The 14,799-nt window shown below is 47.4% G+C and overlaps 6 protein-coding genes across 6 annotated transcripts; 3 read left to right on the plus strand and 3 right to left on the minus strand.

Moving 5' to 3' along the window:
• Positions 1–2,678: 2,678 nt before the first annotated feature.
• Positions 2,679–3,265, minus strand: K444DRAFT_523357 (glycoside hydrolase family 11 protein; the record flags this gene model as incomplete). Its single annotated transcript, XM_024874281.1, has 2 exons — positions 2,679–3,075; positions 3,126–3,265. The coding sequence occupies 2 exons, from the start codon at positions 3,263–3,265 to the stop codon at positions 2,679–2,681; spliced, it is 537 nt and encodes a 178-aa protein (XP_024740008.1).
• Positions 3,266–4,890: 1,625 nt separating this feature from the next.
• K444DRAFT_626853 (uncharacterized protein) lies at positions 4,891–5,259 on the plus strand (the record flags this gene model as incomplete). The annotated part of the gene is made up of 2 exons (XM_024882716.1): positions 4,891–4,934; positions 4,983–5,259. 2 exons carry the CDS (start codon positions 4,891–4,893, stop codon positions 5,257–5,259), a joined length of 321 nt encoding a protein of 106 aa, XP_024740009.1.
• A 347-nt stretch (positions 5,260–5,606) lies between these two features.
• Positions 5,607–6,771, plus strand: K444DRAFT_584757 (glycoside hydrolase family 17 protein; the record flags this gene model as incomplete). The annotated part of the gene is made up of 2 exons (XM_024877885.1): positions 5,607–6,490; positions 6,570–6,771. Exons 1-2 carry the CDS (start codon positions 5,616–5,618, stop codon positions 6,769–6,771), a joined length of 1,077 nt encoding a protein of 358 aa, XP_024740010.1. The 5' UTR covers positions 5,607–5,615.
• Positions 6,772–8,057: 1,286 nt separating this feature from the next.
• On the plus strand, positions 8,058–9,130 carry K444DRAFT_556648 (short chain oxidoreductase). Its single transcript, XM_024876757.1, has 4 exons — positions 8,058–8,466; positions 8,516–8,623; positions 8,675–8,831; positions 8,890–9,130. The coding sequence occupies exons 1-4, from the start codon at positions 8,159–8,161 to the stop codon at positions 9,055–9,057; spliced, it is 741 nt and encodes a 246-aa protein (XP_024740011.1). The 5' UTR covers positions 8,058–8,158; the 3' UTR covers positions 9,058–9,130.
• A 1,262-nt stretch (positions 9,131–10,392) lies between these two features.
• K444DRAFT_609989 (uncharacterized protein) lies at positions 10,393–10,605 on the minus strand (the record flags this gene model as incomplete). The annotated part of the gene is made up of 1 exon (XM_024879665.1): positions 10,393–10,605. A coding segment is annotated over one exon (206 nt), but the record flags the coding sequence as incomplete, so codon positions are not given.
• Positions 10,606–11,408: 803 nt separating this feature from the next.
• Positions 11,409–12,731, minus strand: K444DRAFT_584763 (uncharacterized protein). Its single transcript, XM_024877886.1, has 3 exons — positions 12,658–12,731; positions 12,376–12,611; positions 11,409–12,325 (listed from the first exon to the last, which is right to left on the minus strand). Exons 1-3 carry the CDS (start codon positions 12,679–12,681, stop codon positions 11,437–11,439), a joined length of 1,149 nt encoding a protein of 382 aa, XP_024740013.1. The 5' UTR covers positions 12,682–12,731; the 3' UTR covers positions 11,409–11,436.
• Positions 12,732–14,799: the final 2,068 nt, after the last annotated feature.

Consider the following 14,799-nt stretch of genomic DNA (forward strand, 5'->3'; position numbering starts at 1 on the left):
ATTGGTCGAATCATTATCGTACAGGCCTCGTTCCAGTGCCTTGAAGAAATCGGCCATAGTGGCGTTTGACTGTCAGGACAACGCCCAGTTCCGCTTTTGATATCCAAGAGCATAGTTAGCACAAATACGAAGATGGCAAGTCGGGGTGCTTACATCCGTCGTAGCTTCTCTGGAAGCGGCTGAGCTTTTGAGGATCGTGTATGTTGCGATCTCTTTCGCTGCCTTCCAAGATCGTTTGCGAGCACAGAAGGTCTTTGCAGCATGGTAGATTCTTGCATGAGGGCAACTCGCCCCACAGATAATTGTGTGAATCCAGGTGTCGCGGGACACAGAGGTCCCAATCGTGGGCTGAGTCATGAAGGTGGCGCTGTCAGGTTGTTGTACGCGAGTGATGAGGGGCATCAGTTCTGTTGAAATTGGTACGCTACCATAGCTAGCTCACCAGTCCTTCCAGCACCAGGTTCAACCACTAATTTAGGGTTCTCCACTCTCATTTGTCATGCGTCACTCGCTGAGCTTACCAAGCTTACTAGTATATCGTCATTTTGATTACTTTTGATTTATCAGCTGATTAATAATGTATCGGAGAAAGCGGGCTCGGCATCACCGGTATCGCGAAGGGTAGTGGGAATAAATCCCTTACTTTGGACACTTTTCCTCTGTTTTTACACTTCACTCTCCTGTATCTAGTCATTCTACAGATTGTCAAACTCCAATATATCGATTTTCCATCAATAAATCGATCGCTTTCCAATAAGTTCTTCGGCGCAGATAAGACGATCTACTTCTACCGAGACACGAATCCTTGTGCATCTGGGCGGAATATACTCGCAGTGGACACCAGTGGACTTCTTGGTCTAAAGCCAAGGCCATGTAATGCCTTCACAGTCAGCCGGAAGCATATGAATGGTTCATGAACCGTGTGTTACCATAAGATAGAATAGATCAGAGGAATATTGTGTACTATATTGCACAGGCCGCGTTTTGAGACTAGTATTCGTGAAAACCCTGCCAGTGGTGTTGTGAGATTTCTATTTCCTCATTTCTGACCTGTTCCAAGTATACTTTTGGTTCCAAGGTTTAGAGCGCTACCTACACCTACATTCGGGAGATCCAAGGCTCCGTACTTGGTACTGTACCAAGGTCGACTTCTGTACCACTAGCTCTGTTCAGGCGAAGACGTTCACCCATGATCTGTAAACACCATGTCTTGAAATTCAATGCACTATAGGCAGTTCTTTTATGCTAGTTAAGACGGCCAAACGATTCCTCCACATTAATATGGAGTGAAAGAGCACTCGCCATTAAGGTCAGCTTTGAATCGGGCATACCGGTAGTTGTAGATTGTATCCCTCCGCTTTCCTAATCCATAGTCGAACCCCGGCCCAAGATATGCCATCATGTGATTTAGTTGCATTGATATGGGCGGACGTCAGGACGCACAGGCAACCACAAACTAATCTATGGTCTCTGTGCGAGGTATTGGTAACGTGGAAAAGTGGACGATGCGACGAGCGCCAAGGATTGTCCTTGGTTGCAATGGCGGGTGATTTGAGATCCACTCACTGGGACGATCAATATCCGCCGTCGAAGCCTCAGAATTGGCTTCTTGGCAGGATAATAATGAAGGATTTCCGGTGCTAGAAGCAAGTTCCAAAGTCTATGACTCCATGTTGTAGGCCGACTTTTGCGATTCCCTCGTAGCCTCTCCTTAACTTGGTAAGCACTCGTCATGACGTGGGACTTGATTGTCTTTCACTGATATGAATTGCTGAAGCCATCAACGAACTGCATTGGTATTGCCCCACTTCTTTATAATATTATGTACGATGGATACTTGCTTCACTAACTGCCTATCTGGGATCTGTCTGATCCATCGCTGCTTCCTTCCCATTTTTTCTGTCTCCTAAACGCCAAGTCGCTTGTCTGTGTCTTTGCCATCTTTCGCCCGGAGCATCCCCTCGCTTATAATTAAACTCAATCCAAACACTTCCAAAATTTAACGCCTCTTCAAACATCAAGTCTCTTTTACTTAAGTCCAATAGTGACTGCGACTGCTTTTTATCTTTGTCATTTTATATTATATGTTGCTGGTGTCGTGGTCATTGAGAACTTTTGAAGTGTTCCGAATGAGGTTGGTTATTACCTAGAATGGCCGCGCAGAAGATACTCGGTTAGTCGCTCCTACTCGCAGGAGTCCTTACTTCAATCCCAATTTAGCACTAGACGCTAGATTTTTTGGCCTAAGATTTGGCGTTCTCACCAAATTCAGCCTCTTTCTTCAATAAATCCCATGACCATACAGTCGCCGGATCAAGGATAAAAATCGAGTGTGGCTGACTTGAGAGACCTACAACCAAAATCTCAGTCGACATAATCTATGGCACTCCGAGCCGCTGGCTATTTTGTGCGCCTTGCACCGAAAGGCAGCGCATATTACTTTCGACCTCCCTTTAAAAGCCTTGAATTCTTACAATCCAACAATGAGATCATTTTCCGCGCGAATTAAAGTATGTTTGGACAAAAGACTATCATCTTACATTCTTGCTATCTTGCATTGAATTATCTACACAGAAAGAGTGAATCGAGCGCAGCTGTCTCGAGGGAAAGAATTCTCCAGAAAATAATGCCTACACACATCCCACTTCTCCCTCAAACACCTCCATTCAACATGGCGCTCAGCTGACCTGCATATTGGTAGACCCCGCGGCATTACCCCATCCTTCTGTAGCCACAACCTGGTATTTATATGATCCCAACTTCATTCCAAGCTTAGCCCACGCATTGAAGTGATTCGCAGTTGTGACGGTGCCGCTGCTTCGTTTGTTCTTTCGGATGGAGATATACTGTTGGAATGTTGCTGTGCCTTGAATGGAAGGCTGGTTGGTTTGTTGATGCTGATAGATGTCGTAGTTTGATCCGTCACTTGTGACTGTGCCCTTATATGTTCCACCGGAGTAACTAGTGTAGGTCTCTTGAATGTAGTACTCAACAAGTGGGTTGGTCGTCCAGCCGTAAACAGCTAGAAGGATTGTTCCTGAAGTAGCTTGGTGGGTGCCAGAAAGTTTGATGTTGCTGAAAGGTGTCAGTATAGTTTCTCAACCCGAAATAATCAAGTGCATTACCGGGCAGATCCAGTGGTCCAACCTTTTCCCACGACGAAATCTTGTGCGCCAGAAAATTTGACCGAGTATCCGTTTGAGCTTGGAGAGTAGTTGACATTCCCCCCAGTCTCGTAGTTTTGATTGTAGTCTTGGCGAGCCATAAACATGCTAAGATTCCCAAAGAAGTCGAACTCTGGGATACGCTCCTCAAGATCCCTGGTGTAAAGAGGAGCAGGCTCTGTAGGAGCTCCCAGAGAAAGAGGAAGTCCGGCAATGACATAGAGGGCAATAGCGAGATAATTGAATGCAATCATGGTAGTGGCGGTAATTTGACACTGGGGACTTGAGGTGCTGTGGCCTGTGGTAGTATCAGAGTAACCAACTCATGGTGGCCTTATATGTAGTTGAAAGATTGGCTGGCATGTCTACGGCAAAACTCTTTTCAAGTTGCCACCAATCCTGAGGTTGCATTGAATCGTTGAGTAGATGAGTTTCTTCCTGAATTGGACTTCCCCGAGGTGGTGTGATTAGGAAGTGCTGCAGAGCATGGACGGTCACACAGCCCCCTTTACAGGCTCGCAGGCCGCCTAACAAGGCGATGAGGTAAAATCTAATTCCTAATCACAATAGACGGTAATAAAACTGGTGATATAAGGTTAACGGGCCCCCTTTCGCGATCTACCCCTGGAAGATACGGCGCCAGATCTTCAACAGACTTCCATCAACACGTTTCGACTCCAACCAAATCCTCATCTTCCTAGAAACCCCTTGACATTTGAATTCATCAGAGTCCAGATTTGTGTGAAAAGAAGAGCAACTTGCTCAGGAAAGTTTCTACGATTAAAGGATCTTTCAGAATTCCGTATCAGGACGACAAATGTGATAATCACGCAACATGCAGCATGGCAATTATATCACGCATGGTTTCCAGATACTCATTTCAGGCAATTCTCAATGGCCAACAATCAGACATCACAAGACCCATTTGTGGGTAGGTCTACTTAAGAGGCCAGACGAAACTAACCCGATGGAAATATGTGTCCGGCGAGCCGCAGATGTCACAGGGCTAATTGTTATGTTGAGCCGGACACAGGATCCTCTGCCTTTAGGCACATTCGGTCTTGAAACAAACTAAGTTCTGATTTGGGTGAAGTTGGTTTAGGCATTCGGCTCGCTCAGAGGCTTGCAGCTCGGTATTACGATCCCTGTGGGTTTAAACGCGGGGTAGAGCAGAAACCTATGGTTTGTTAACTTGTCACTCAGTGGTTGGTTTGGTCTGCACGCGGTGATGCATCCCGGCCATAGCTGGAAAGGACCACGTCGCCATGCTTGTAAAGTGGGAGTTCACGATAGGCAAGACGGATAAAGTCTATCTGGCCTCAAATGGAACCCCTTTGAAGGAGTTCCTCCTTCCGAGCTTGCAGACTTATCAATTACAGCCAAGAATACAAAATCACGCTGACTGCAGACGCTGAAAATTTCCTCCAGTCATAGAGCACCGCAACACAGATTTGCGAATTCAGGATTGCTCAGTTCTAGCGCCCATCGTGCTATCTCGATTGCTCTCCCAAAACTCTGGCAATAAGAGATTGCACACTTCGAAGGTTGGCCGATGGAGAGCTTGTATTATGGATTTTAGACGTCTCTGCACTATGATAACCCTGCTTTCTCAAGGCGAACTTCCTTAATGTTAGCATCTTCCACCACCACCACCAACGTTTTGATGCCACTTCATGCCTTCAACTGCAAGAGCAAGGCCACACTTAACCTCTACTGGCCTTAACACATGTGTAGCATTCCAACACTCTTCGATAAATTGGCTGTTGATGAGTAAGTTTCTACCTTTCCTTGATTGTTGGTTTGCTGAATTTCTTCCAGGCATATGAAGATTATTCTGACGAGTAATTCAAAATCAACAAATCAAGTGACCCTTCAAACTGATGGTAAACAAGAATTCAAGTCCAAGAAGGAGAACACATCACCACTAAGTCAAGATATACTGTTGGCAGCAACAGTGGGATCCAGCAAATATCTATCAAGAAAGGCCATCGCTTTTCCGTGCCCTCCAGAAGTTAAATCGGATTTCTCACCAATGGTCGTCGTTGAGTTAGGAGTTGCTCACTTGTTGGGGGCCACAGGATCGTCAGGCGATTGACAATAATACGGCTCCACTTCACCCCGCACCCCCTATTTTTGTCCAATGCCAAGCGAAAAGCCAAGGACGCCCATACTGGGAATAACCCGAGACACTGTCTCGATTCGCTCAAAAGAACTTCTCTCCCTGCGGCCAAGACACGGCAGTCTTGACGCCTAAGCGGATTTATTCGAGGGGAGGCAAGATGCATTGGATGAGGCTTGAAGGATGCAGACGGATTGGAGAACGTCTCAGAATCTGGGCGCAGGGCTGAAAGCAGGTAATTTCAAACCTCCCTTTTAAAATTCGTCTTTTATTTCCCTCCTTCCCTCTCCTTCTTCTCTCTCATTTCGTACCAATACACATTGATTTACAAAATGCGTCTCCTACTCCTCTTCACCCTTGCGAGCTGTGTCTCGGCCCAAAAAATCTACCAAGGTTTCAACACTGGCGCCTTCTTCACCTCCTCCAAACCCAAAGCCCAATCCGACTTCGAGGCTGAATTCAACACCGCTCAATCCCTCCACTACTCCCCAGGTGTCTTCTCTTCCGCCCGCCTCTACACCTGCATCCAAGCCGGAACCACCAATACACCCATTGAAGCTTTCCAAGCAGCCATAAACACCAACACGTCTCTTCTGCTCGGAATCTGGTGTTCCGGTACAACATCCATTGACAATGAAATCGCGGCTCTCAAATCAGCAATTGACAAATTTGGGACCAAGCTCAAGGATTTGGTCGTGGGCCTAAGTGTAGGAAGTGAAGATCTTTACCGTCTTTCCAAGAGCGGAATCGAGAACAAAGCCGGAGTTGGCGCTGGCCCCTCCACCATTATCCCATTCATCCAGTCCGCACGAAGCGGTCTCGCTGGTACCATCCTCTCCAGCATTCCCATCGGACATGTGGATTCCTGGTCCGCATGGTCCAACACCTCGAATTCAGCAGTCATTAATGAGGTTGATTTCCTCGGTATGGACTTGTATCCGTATTATGAGAAGGATATCGATAATCGGATTGAGAATGCGGAACAGATCTTTGAGAAGTTGCATAATAAGACCACAGCGGTGGCAGGCGGGAAACCCGTCTGGATTACGGAGACTGGGTGGCCTGTTTCGGGACCCGTGAGTGGCAATGCGACAGCGAGTGTGGACAATGCGAGGACTTTTTGGGATATCATCGCTTGTAAGTATTTGGGAAGGAATAATGTTTGGTGGTATACATTGAGAGACGCCGATCCTAGTATTGCCGAGAAGTATGTCGTTCCCTCAATTGTGTTCTCGATCCCTGATGTGCTGTAAGTGTTCTAGAACAAGGTGTTAATTGTGAGATAGGTTTGCGATTTCGAAGGACTTGAGTGCTGACACGACATTCAATCTTACATGTCCTGCTGCTAGTGGAGCACCAGCGAGCGTCAACACGGATCTGTCGAAGGGTGTGCAAAGCACAAAAAAGAATGCTGCTATGAGATCTGTCGAGGAGATGGGATACACGGCTGTTTTCGTCCTCTGCGGAGTAATGGGATTTCTTCTGTAAGGGAAAGGATGGGAAGAAATGGCGTATAGTATTTTCAAATGTAGTCTCTTACCTTAATGGAACCAAACATTTTCTACGTCTGGAACAGAAAATAAGTGTCTGGAAAGAAAAATATAAATGAGTTAGCATTGTCATGAAGAGATAGTCTTAGTTCTTTTCGAATCTGAATATCTTGCGACATCTTGGGCATTAAACTCTGTCCCACCGTTGACCACAGGGGATATGCAACATTCATGTTTCCACCTTAAGTAATCGTTACCCGAAATCGTGGTGCATTCCATTGTTTTTCCGAAAATTCGCAAGCGGATGTTCTCGATCAAACGCAGCTACGCAGCGCAGAGAACGCGGGCTCTCTGGGGAGATTAATGAGCTTCATTGACACGAAACCCAGGAAGCTTTAAAACTCAAAAAGGAATTCGCAGCGCAAGGCCGGGAAGTCGTAGATGTTTTTCTCCGCAACTCCAGTATGGCAGCCAATTATCTCATGAACTTAACCAGCCGACTTCTCGATGTTAGCAATCTGCTTTCCACCTACTATCCCGTTTAGGTAATGCTATTATTACCCAACCCAGAGCTTCTACCTATTATTGGTTCTACTCCATAGCAGGAGTTTATACTAATGCCGGCTACTTCCTTGGTTCATGATATTTATTTCAACGTGCTAGCGAGGGTAATAAGGCTCTACCGCGAAGGGGTCCTTTCTTTTAAGAACTATTGTCAAATCTGTTACCCTATCCAGCCCCCCTAAAAGTGGATCCACGCCTTCTATAACTATAAATGGCGCGTAGTAACACGTATAGTGACTAACTTTGGGATGTTTCCTCTTTTAAAAGTAGTTATTAGAGACCCTAATCCTTCTTAAAGGATTTATAATCTCTACTATACTTAGTTTAGCTTAACTTAGCTTAACCTGACTTAATTTAATTTAGCTCTATAGTAACCCCATACTCAATTTTAATAAAAATGCGATTTCTTTAAATTTATAAGGAAATATACACTACTTAAGCAATAAGCTTCTGCCCCCCCCCCCTGGCACAGCAATATCTCGATCTCTTAAAACGCCGACTCTATTATCTATTATCTCCTTACTTATATATGGAGAGTATATCCTTAGGCAGGGCTGCGTAGGCTAGTAAGCTGGGTTACACAATCCTCTTATGTAAGAGCGGTGCATATACGGTGCATATTGCATATACGCGTACGAATACGAAGAAGCAATTACTCCTCATCTCCTCGCCCAATCGCCCTGCCTCTCCTCTCACCAGAGGATTAATGTCCTGGTCACCCCGCCCCCTCTTGTTGAATTATCTCGAAAAGGTACCAGGCAGAAGAAACCTTTAGTGCTCAACTCGACATTTCCATAATTTTATTAGTTTTCTACTACAGAATGGCCTCATACCTGATCACTGGGTGCTCCCGTGGGCTTGGTCTCGCCCTCACTTCCCACCTCCTTTCATTCCCACCCTCGGAAGTCAGAGTCATCATCGCAACATCCCGCACGGAATCATCTCCCCTCAAAGATCTGACGGAGAAATCAGGAGGACGTGTGAAGTTTATTCAACTCGAGACCACCAACGAGACCAGCATCAAGAATGCAGTAACCGAATCGGAAAAGATCCTAGGAGAAAAGGGACTAGATGTTCTGATCAACAATGCTGGAATACAGCGTTTTGCACCCGACGGAATTGCTTCAATGTATTCTTACTTCCAACGATACATTCCCAGCGCGTACTGATTAGTGAAGGAACGACTTGGAAGATCACTTCAACACAAACGTGCTCAGTGTTCACCACGTAACCCGAGCTTTCATTCCTCTGCTCCAAAAAGGCAGCTTGAAGAAAATCGTAAACGTGTAGGTCATTCCCTCCTTCAGGAAGTTGTTCTTACTCAGTATCGATCACAGTACAACAACTCTCGGATCCATCGCAATGGCCAACATCTTCGCACAAACTCCATGTCCAGCTTACAAGATCTCGAAAACGATGCTGAATATGCTTACCGTGCAGTATTCTCTTGAGTACGCATCTCAAGGTTTCACGATTTTTGCAATAAGTCCTGGGGTAAGCTATTCTTGTCTGTTTTTGAGTGATAGAGAGAATGTCGCTGAGTTTTTGGTAGTGGCTTCGAACTGATTTGGGTGGTGATGCTGCGGATCTCTCTGTGGAGGAAGGCGCAAAGGCGACGACAGAGAAAATCATGAGTGTCGGCAAGGAGCAAAATGGCGAGTTCTTGAATATCTATGTGAAGGGGTTCGGTCATTATGATGGAACCAATCCCCCGTGGTAATCAGTATGCTAGTTGCTGCGTAGTCGTTCTGAGCTTTTGCATCCGAGGATGGGCGATTCGAACTTGATCCAAGAATCATACCACCTTGGCCCTTATTTCTGTTTCCTCTCATTCAGTGACTCCCTGCCCTCTGCCTGGTGCCTTTGAGCTTGATTTTGTTCAGATATTTAAGAGGCTTCCACGAACCCCCAATACACCAAGATGTAGACGAACGATCCCCATTGAACAATGGTTGTGATCAATTCAAGTTCTGTATATTGAACTTTGTGCTACTGATGGAGGCAGTAGTGCACAATAGAACAAACATAAGGTGATGGACCCTGTGTCCAAAGTTCCTTAGCATGCCAAAAGTAAGAGCCTGCTAAGTCCGGACTGAATTTCAGTCATTGTCAATGCTTTCCTTGCTGTCAAATGTGTTATTATAACCCTTCAGATTTTTAGGTGTTGCAGGTATTACTCGTAGGCAGGAAAACTGATTTTGCGCAAGCACCTTTAAGTCATCTGATTAATTGCCTGGCAAGAGTTCTCGATCCCTATCCTCAATGACCAGAGCTGAGACCTCAGAGTCCCAGTGATTGGAAGAATAGGGACGAGGAACCTTTGATCAACTCACAATGAACTCCTTGTGAGCCTTATGCCCATCGTGCGAATCTAGTGACATAAACAAACAAAGATCCCAAAGTGACCATGATTCGTCTCCTCTCCTCGCTTCGTGTCCCACGCTTAAATTTCCCCCTTTCGAAAATTTACAGTCACAGCCATGTCAATAATCGCACCATAGACACAAGGCTCCGACTCATCCTCTGTCACAATTAATGACAATGTCCAGCACAATGCTGGGCCATGCAGCCTCTACACTCACCTTTGCAATGAATTGCCTTCGTAATCGCCTCCTCATTCACCACCCACAGGATTAAGAATACTCAACCTCCATCTTCCGGCATTGTCCGAAGTTGCTCCTTAACATTTAGCATCCACCTGATTGTATTGTCCCGAAACTTTCCGAACATTCGACAACGATTGTACCAGCAGCTATCTGAACAATTGAAATGTCCAAAGTCCCGCTGCCCTCGACGTCCACACTCAAAGCCCTCCCTACCATCGCACCGCAACCTCTACGCCCTTATGTTGCCTCTGCAGTAGAGTGGTTAACAAAGAAGCTGGACGTTGAGGATATTGAGGAAGAGGATAGTAATATTAAGGAAGATGAGATTGAGAAACAACATGAGGAAGAAGAGCGGGAACAGAGGAAGAAGCTATTGGAGCAGAGCAAAGTCGCTGTCCCCGTTCTACTCCGCGAGGTACCATCGCCTTCCCCTCCTCCAGCTCCTACTTCTCCCTTCTACACACCAAACGCAACTCCTCCAAAGCCCCCCAAAACTCGTCGCACCGCCCCGCTATCACATACCCCAAGCCCAGCACCCACTCCAGAACCAGTGCCAACTTCACAACGAATATCAACTCCACAACCAGAAATCATGCAAGTCCCAACTCCCCCCTCCGCAATGACTTCACCCTTCGAACTAGCAGGCTCTGGGTTCATCATCCCCACCAAAATCCGAATCTCTCCACGCTCACAAGAACGAGTTACCCGCGAACTGAAGAAAGCGATGGACTGTGATTTCTTCAAGATGTGGCCTACGTTTGAGGATCCGCTCCCGGGGAAGGGGAATGTTGATGACAGTGGAGTTTTCGTCAAGGCTGCGGGGATAGATGAGAGTGGCGTTTATGTGAAGCCGATGAGTGCGAAAGAGAAGGAGAGGAGGGAGGTGATTGCGAAGGGGTGGATGGCGAGGAAGGAGAGGAGTACGGAGGGTAGGAGGAGGGTGAAAGGAGGGAAGTGGGGAGAAGGGTATGAGAGTGTAGTGGAGAGGGATATGTTGGAGGGGACGAGTGCGTGGGGGTTTAGGCCTACACTTGGGAGTGTTGAAGAGCACAGCAGGGAGGAGATACGAATGTCGACGATAGACAAAGAGATTCGAGCGAAAAAAGGGCATCGGCAACAAAAGACAAGCACATTTGGGAAGGAGAAGAAGAGCAAGGAATCGAAAGAAGCATCAACGGGAGACCCAGCAACAAGAGCGATTCGCAAGTGGGCAGAAAGAGATCAGCGACAGCACAGAGCAAGTAAATCAGGGAAGGGACAGACGACCGAAGAAACCAACAGTGCAAACGAGGATCTTCAATCTGGCTCGCAGTCCCAGTCGAAGCACAAACAGGGGGTGGTATCTGGCAGTACCAAAATACCAAAGCCAAGAACGGCATACAGAGTTTGGGCCAAGGACCGCGAAAATAAAGACAGCTCCGAAGAGATTTACCATTCGACCCGAAACCACGAAAAGACAAACGGGCACGGTTCTCAAACAACGATTCATTAAACTAAGCTTTCTTCTTGCTGCCCCTCGGTCGACCTCTCTTACTTGGAGTAGGCTTCACCTCGATTGTGTCCTCCGTCGAATCAACATCGACCTCATCCGTGGACCCTTCCATCATATCTCCGCTTTCACCAGTTGCAGAATCCTCCGCTGGTTTGCTCTCTGGCTCTGGCTCGTCTTTCCCTTGTGAATCGATGCGTTCCTTCATTTCTTGAACAATTTTTACGGCTTCGTCTTCTTCGCCGTTCATCATCCCGCAGCCGAAACACTTCCATTTTCCTAGATCCGCAAGACTTTTGGTTCCTGGTGGAGCTTGTCCATTTACGAGGCGGCAGTTTTGGCAAATCAGCGCGACACGGTTCCTTGGTAATGTCTCGTCCTCTCCCATAAGTAGGTCCAAAATCCTATCGTACCAAGCTCCTCCAGGGTTCATCTCGCCGGCCTGAGCATATTGTGGGGGCGCAGAGAAGGCATTTGGAGCAAACTCTGGTGGCCCAGCTTGTCCTTGCGGCGTCTTTGGAGATATCGGAAGGTAGGGCATGCGCTGGGGGGTGAGATTTGGCACGGGTTGCGGAGTTCCTGGTTGGGGGGTTGATGGTTGACTTGGGATATGATCTGGCCTTCCAATATTTGCAGTTGGTGGCGGGCCCATCGACGTCCTCCCCGTCGATTTTTGTATAGGTTTTGGTTCCTTGGGCGTTGCAGGCTTCTTAGGTTTAGGTGGAGCACCGCCATATTTCTCAAGGAGTTCTTGTGTAGAATTGTATTTCGTCGCAGTTTTGAGTTTCTCGATCGTCTTGGTCCGCTCTGCTTGCTGGTCTTCTAAACGTTGTGTGACTGTATCAATACGGTAGTTGTAGTATGCTGTGAGGCCCATTCGGACTAGGTAGATTCTGCAGTGATGTCAGTACGAGTGAAACTTGACAGTGACTGTAATTCGTACATCACGGGGCTCCCCGCAATCGCTGTATACTCCGACGCCGTCCAGTTCTTCCACCCCACTACGAGGGAGAGAATGATGCCGCACAAGAGGTAGGCGAAGCTAGTATATAGAGTCCATAGTGCTTTGTATCGGCGACCACGTTGACGGAGGAAATCCAGCTGTGACTGCGACTTGGATATCTTGGTCGCCAGTGAAGCGAGGGTCTTTTCGAAGGAGGCTGGGGAGTTGTCCTCGCCCTGTGGATGTTAGCTTCTATCCATCGATCGCAGAATATATCCTCACCTTCCAGGGCCAAAGGCGGACCATGTCGTGGTCGTCTTGCAGCTTATCGAGGGTGTCACGGTGTCATGATGTCGTGGTAGAGGAGAAGACAAGCAAGGCAGAGAGAACGATCACTTCTCTTCCTCGGCGTGCACAGACCACTAAAATCGGGGGTTTGGCCCAAATTCGCCGATAGCTGCACTCCAAAACCGTCAGAGCGCCAGAAGTTTAGTCCTGCCAGATCTCGACATTATTTTCTTCTTAATAGCAAGACACGGTGCAAATTATGCTATTTTGTTATTAATCGGATCAATACGGTCCATGATCGCACTTCAATTTCTAGGTTGATGTGGCCACAATGTTCCAGGTAGCTACTATTGACCCTCTGCGGCGCGTGGCAGCCTCGTGTAGGCAATCCGCTGACCTGTCCACAGCGACTCAAGGGTGCAATAGACTCTCGCATTGCTGAAGAACAAGCTCGCCAGAAATCTGCTGGTGCTGCTGGTACTACGGTATCAAGAACTGGGTCAACTTCCAAGAGGCCCGCTGGTAGAACGGATTCTCCTTCCTCGAGGCCCAGAAAACCGAAAGCAAAAGACAATGAGGTGAACACAGCTCGAGGACCAGACCCTTCCGAATTCGAGAACGCCTTTGTCATAGAGGACGAGTCTGAGGAGCCTTCGAGGGTTGGGACACCTGCAATTGGGGAAGAGAAGACTCCTACCATGGCGGAAGGCAATGCGCCAGTGGAGTCTGGCGCGTCAGGGGAGAGCAAGGAGAAACCTGCGGAGAAACCTGTCGAAACTACAACAAAAGCCCCCGAGATGTCTCCAGAGATTCGAGCAAAGCTACGGAAATTAGAGAAGCTAGAATCCAAGTATCAGGGTATGGTTGTCCGCTGCCCGGGGTGAGTTCATATCACTAACTGCTTTAGATCTTCTACGATCCTACCGAATCGCACATGCTCGAGCCATATCAATAGAACCATTCGAGAAGGCATTGAAGGAACATACTCCTCTGGCGACAATTGGCGATCCAGATGCATTGGTGGAATACTTAAACCAGCTCAACTTGAAGGGTGACATGGTGATGGATGAGCTGAAGCGTGTCTCGGCGGATCGGGATGACTACAAGAAGAGATTTGAAGCTGCGGAAAAGGAGAAATCCACGACTAAGGAGGAGCTTGCCACCGTTAGGGCATCAATGGATGGAAGCCCAGCTGCAACGGAGAAGGCAGATGTCATGAGCATCGATACACCAACTGCATCCGTCAAGTCACCGTCATCTTCAGTCCTCGGCATTTTCTCACCAAAGCAAAAGGCAAAGGAAGTCAAGGATACCAGTGAGGAATTCTTCTCATTTGATGACGAGATACCGAAATTGCAGACGGAAGTTAGGGAGAAAACTGTTCAGGTCGAGGAGCTCAAGTCGAAAGTCTCCACATTAGAGAAGGACTTGGCCACGGCCAAAGAGTCTAGTTCTGGTTTGGTCGAGAGTTTGGAAAAGGCAACTCGAGAGTTGAACGAGTCTAAAGACGTTGCGACAGAAGCCCAAGCTCGCCAGAAGACGATTGATGCTCAGACAGCTGAAATCAGCGCCTTGAAGGAAAATCTACAGATAACAGAAACACAACTTGCTGCTCTTGAGGCCAACCTTGCGAGGCAAAGGAAGGAGTCAGAAGAGAAGGTCACTTCTCTAGAAACGAATTTTGCCAGCCAAAAGGACACCACGGACAAAAGTCTCAAATCCCAAATTGAGGCTCGCAGAGAAGCCGAAACCGTGCGAGAAACCTTGGATGCACAGATCAAGGAGTTGGAGCTGGCGAAGGCCATCGATGTCAAACGAATCCATGAGCTGTCCGAGGAAGTTAAGTCTTTAAATAAACAGGTTGAGGAAGCTACTAGTCACGAGGCCGAAGAGTCGACACCCAACCCTGTACCAGCAACTGAAACGGCCCCTGCCGGCTCTGGGACTGGTGCTGCGAAGAAGAAGAACAAGAAAAAGAAGAAGGGAGGTGCTACTGCCGCTGCTGCAAAGGGAGAATCCACGGAAAAGCCAGATTCTACGCCACCCACGCCTACTCCTACAACCATCGAATTGCACGCTGAGATTGCAAAACTCAAGGAAGAAGTTGCCGATCGAGACGCTCAAATTGCCAAGTTA

Source organism: Hyaloscypha bicolor (assembly GCF_002865645.1).
Source record: "Hyaloscypha bicolor E unplaced genomic scaffold K444scaffold_52, whole genome shotgun sequence".
In the NCBI taxonomy this organism is placed as follows: domain Eukaryota; kingdom Fungi; phylum Ascomycota; class Leotiomycetes; order Helotiales; family Hyaloscyphaceae; genus Hyaloscypha; species Hyaloscypha bicolor.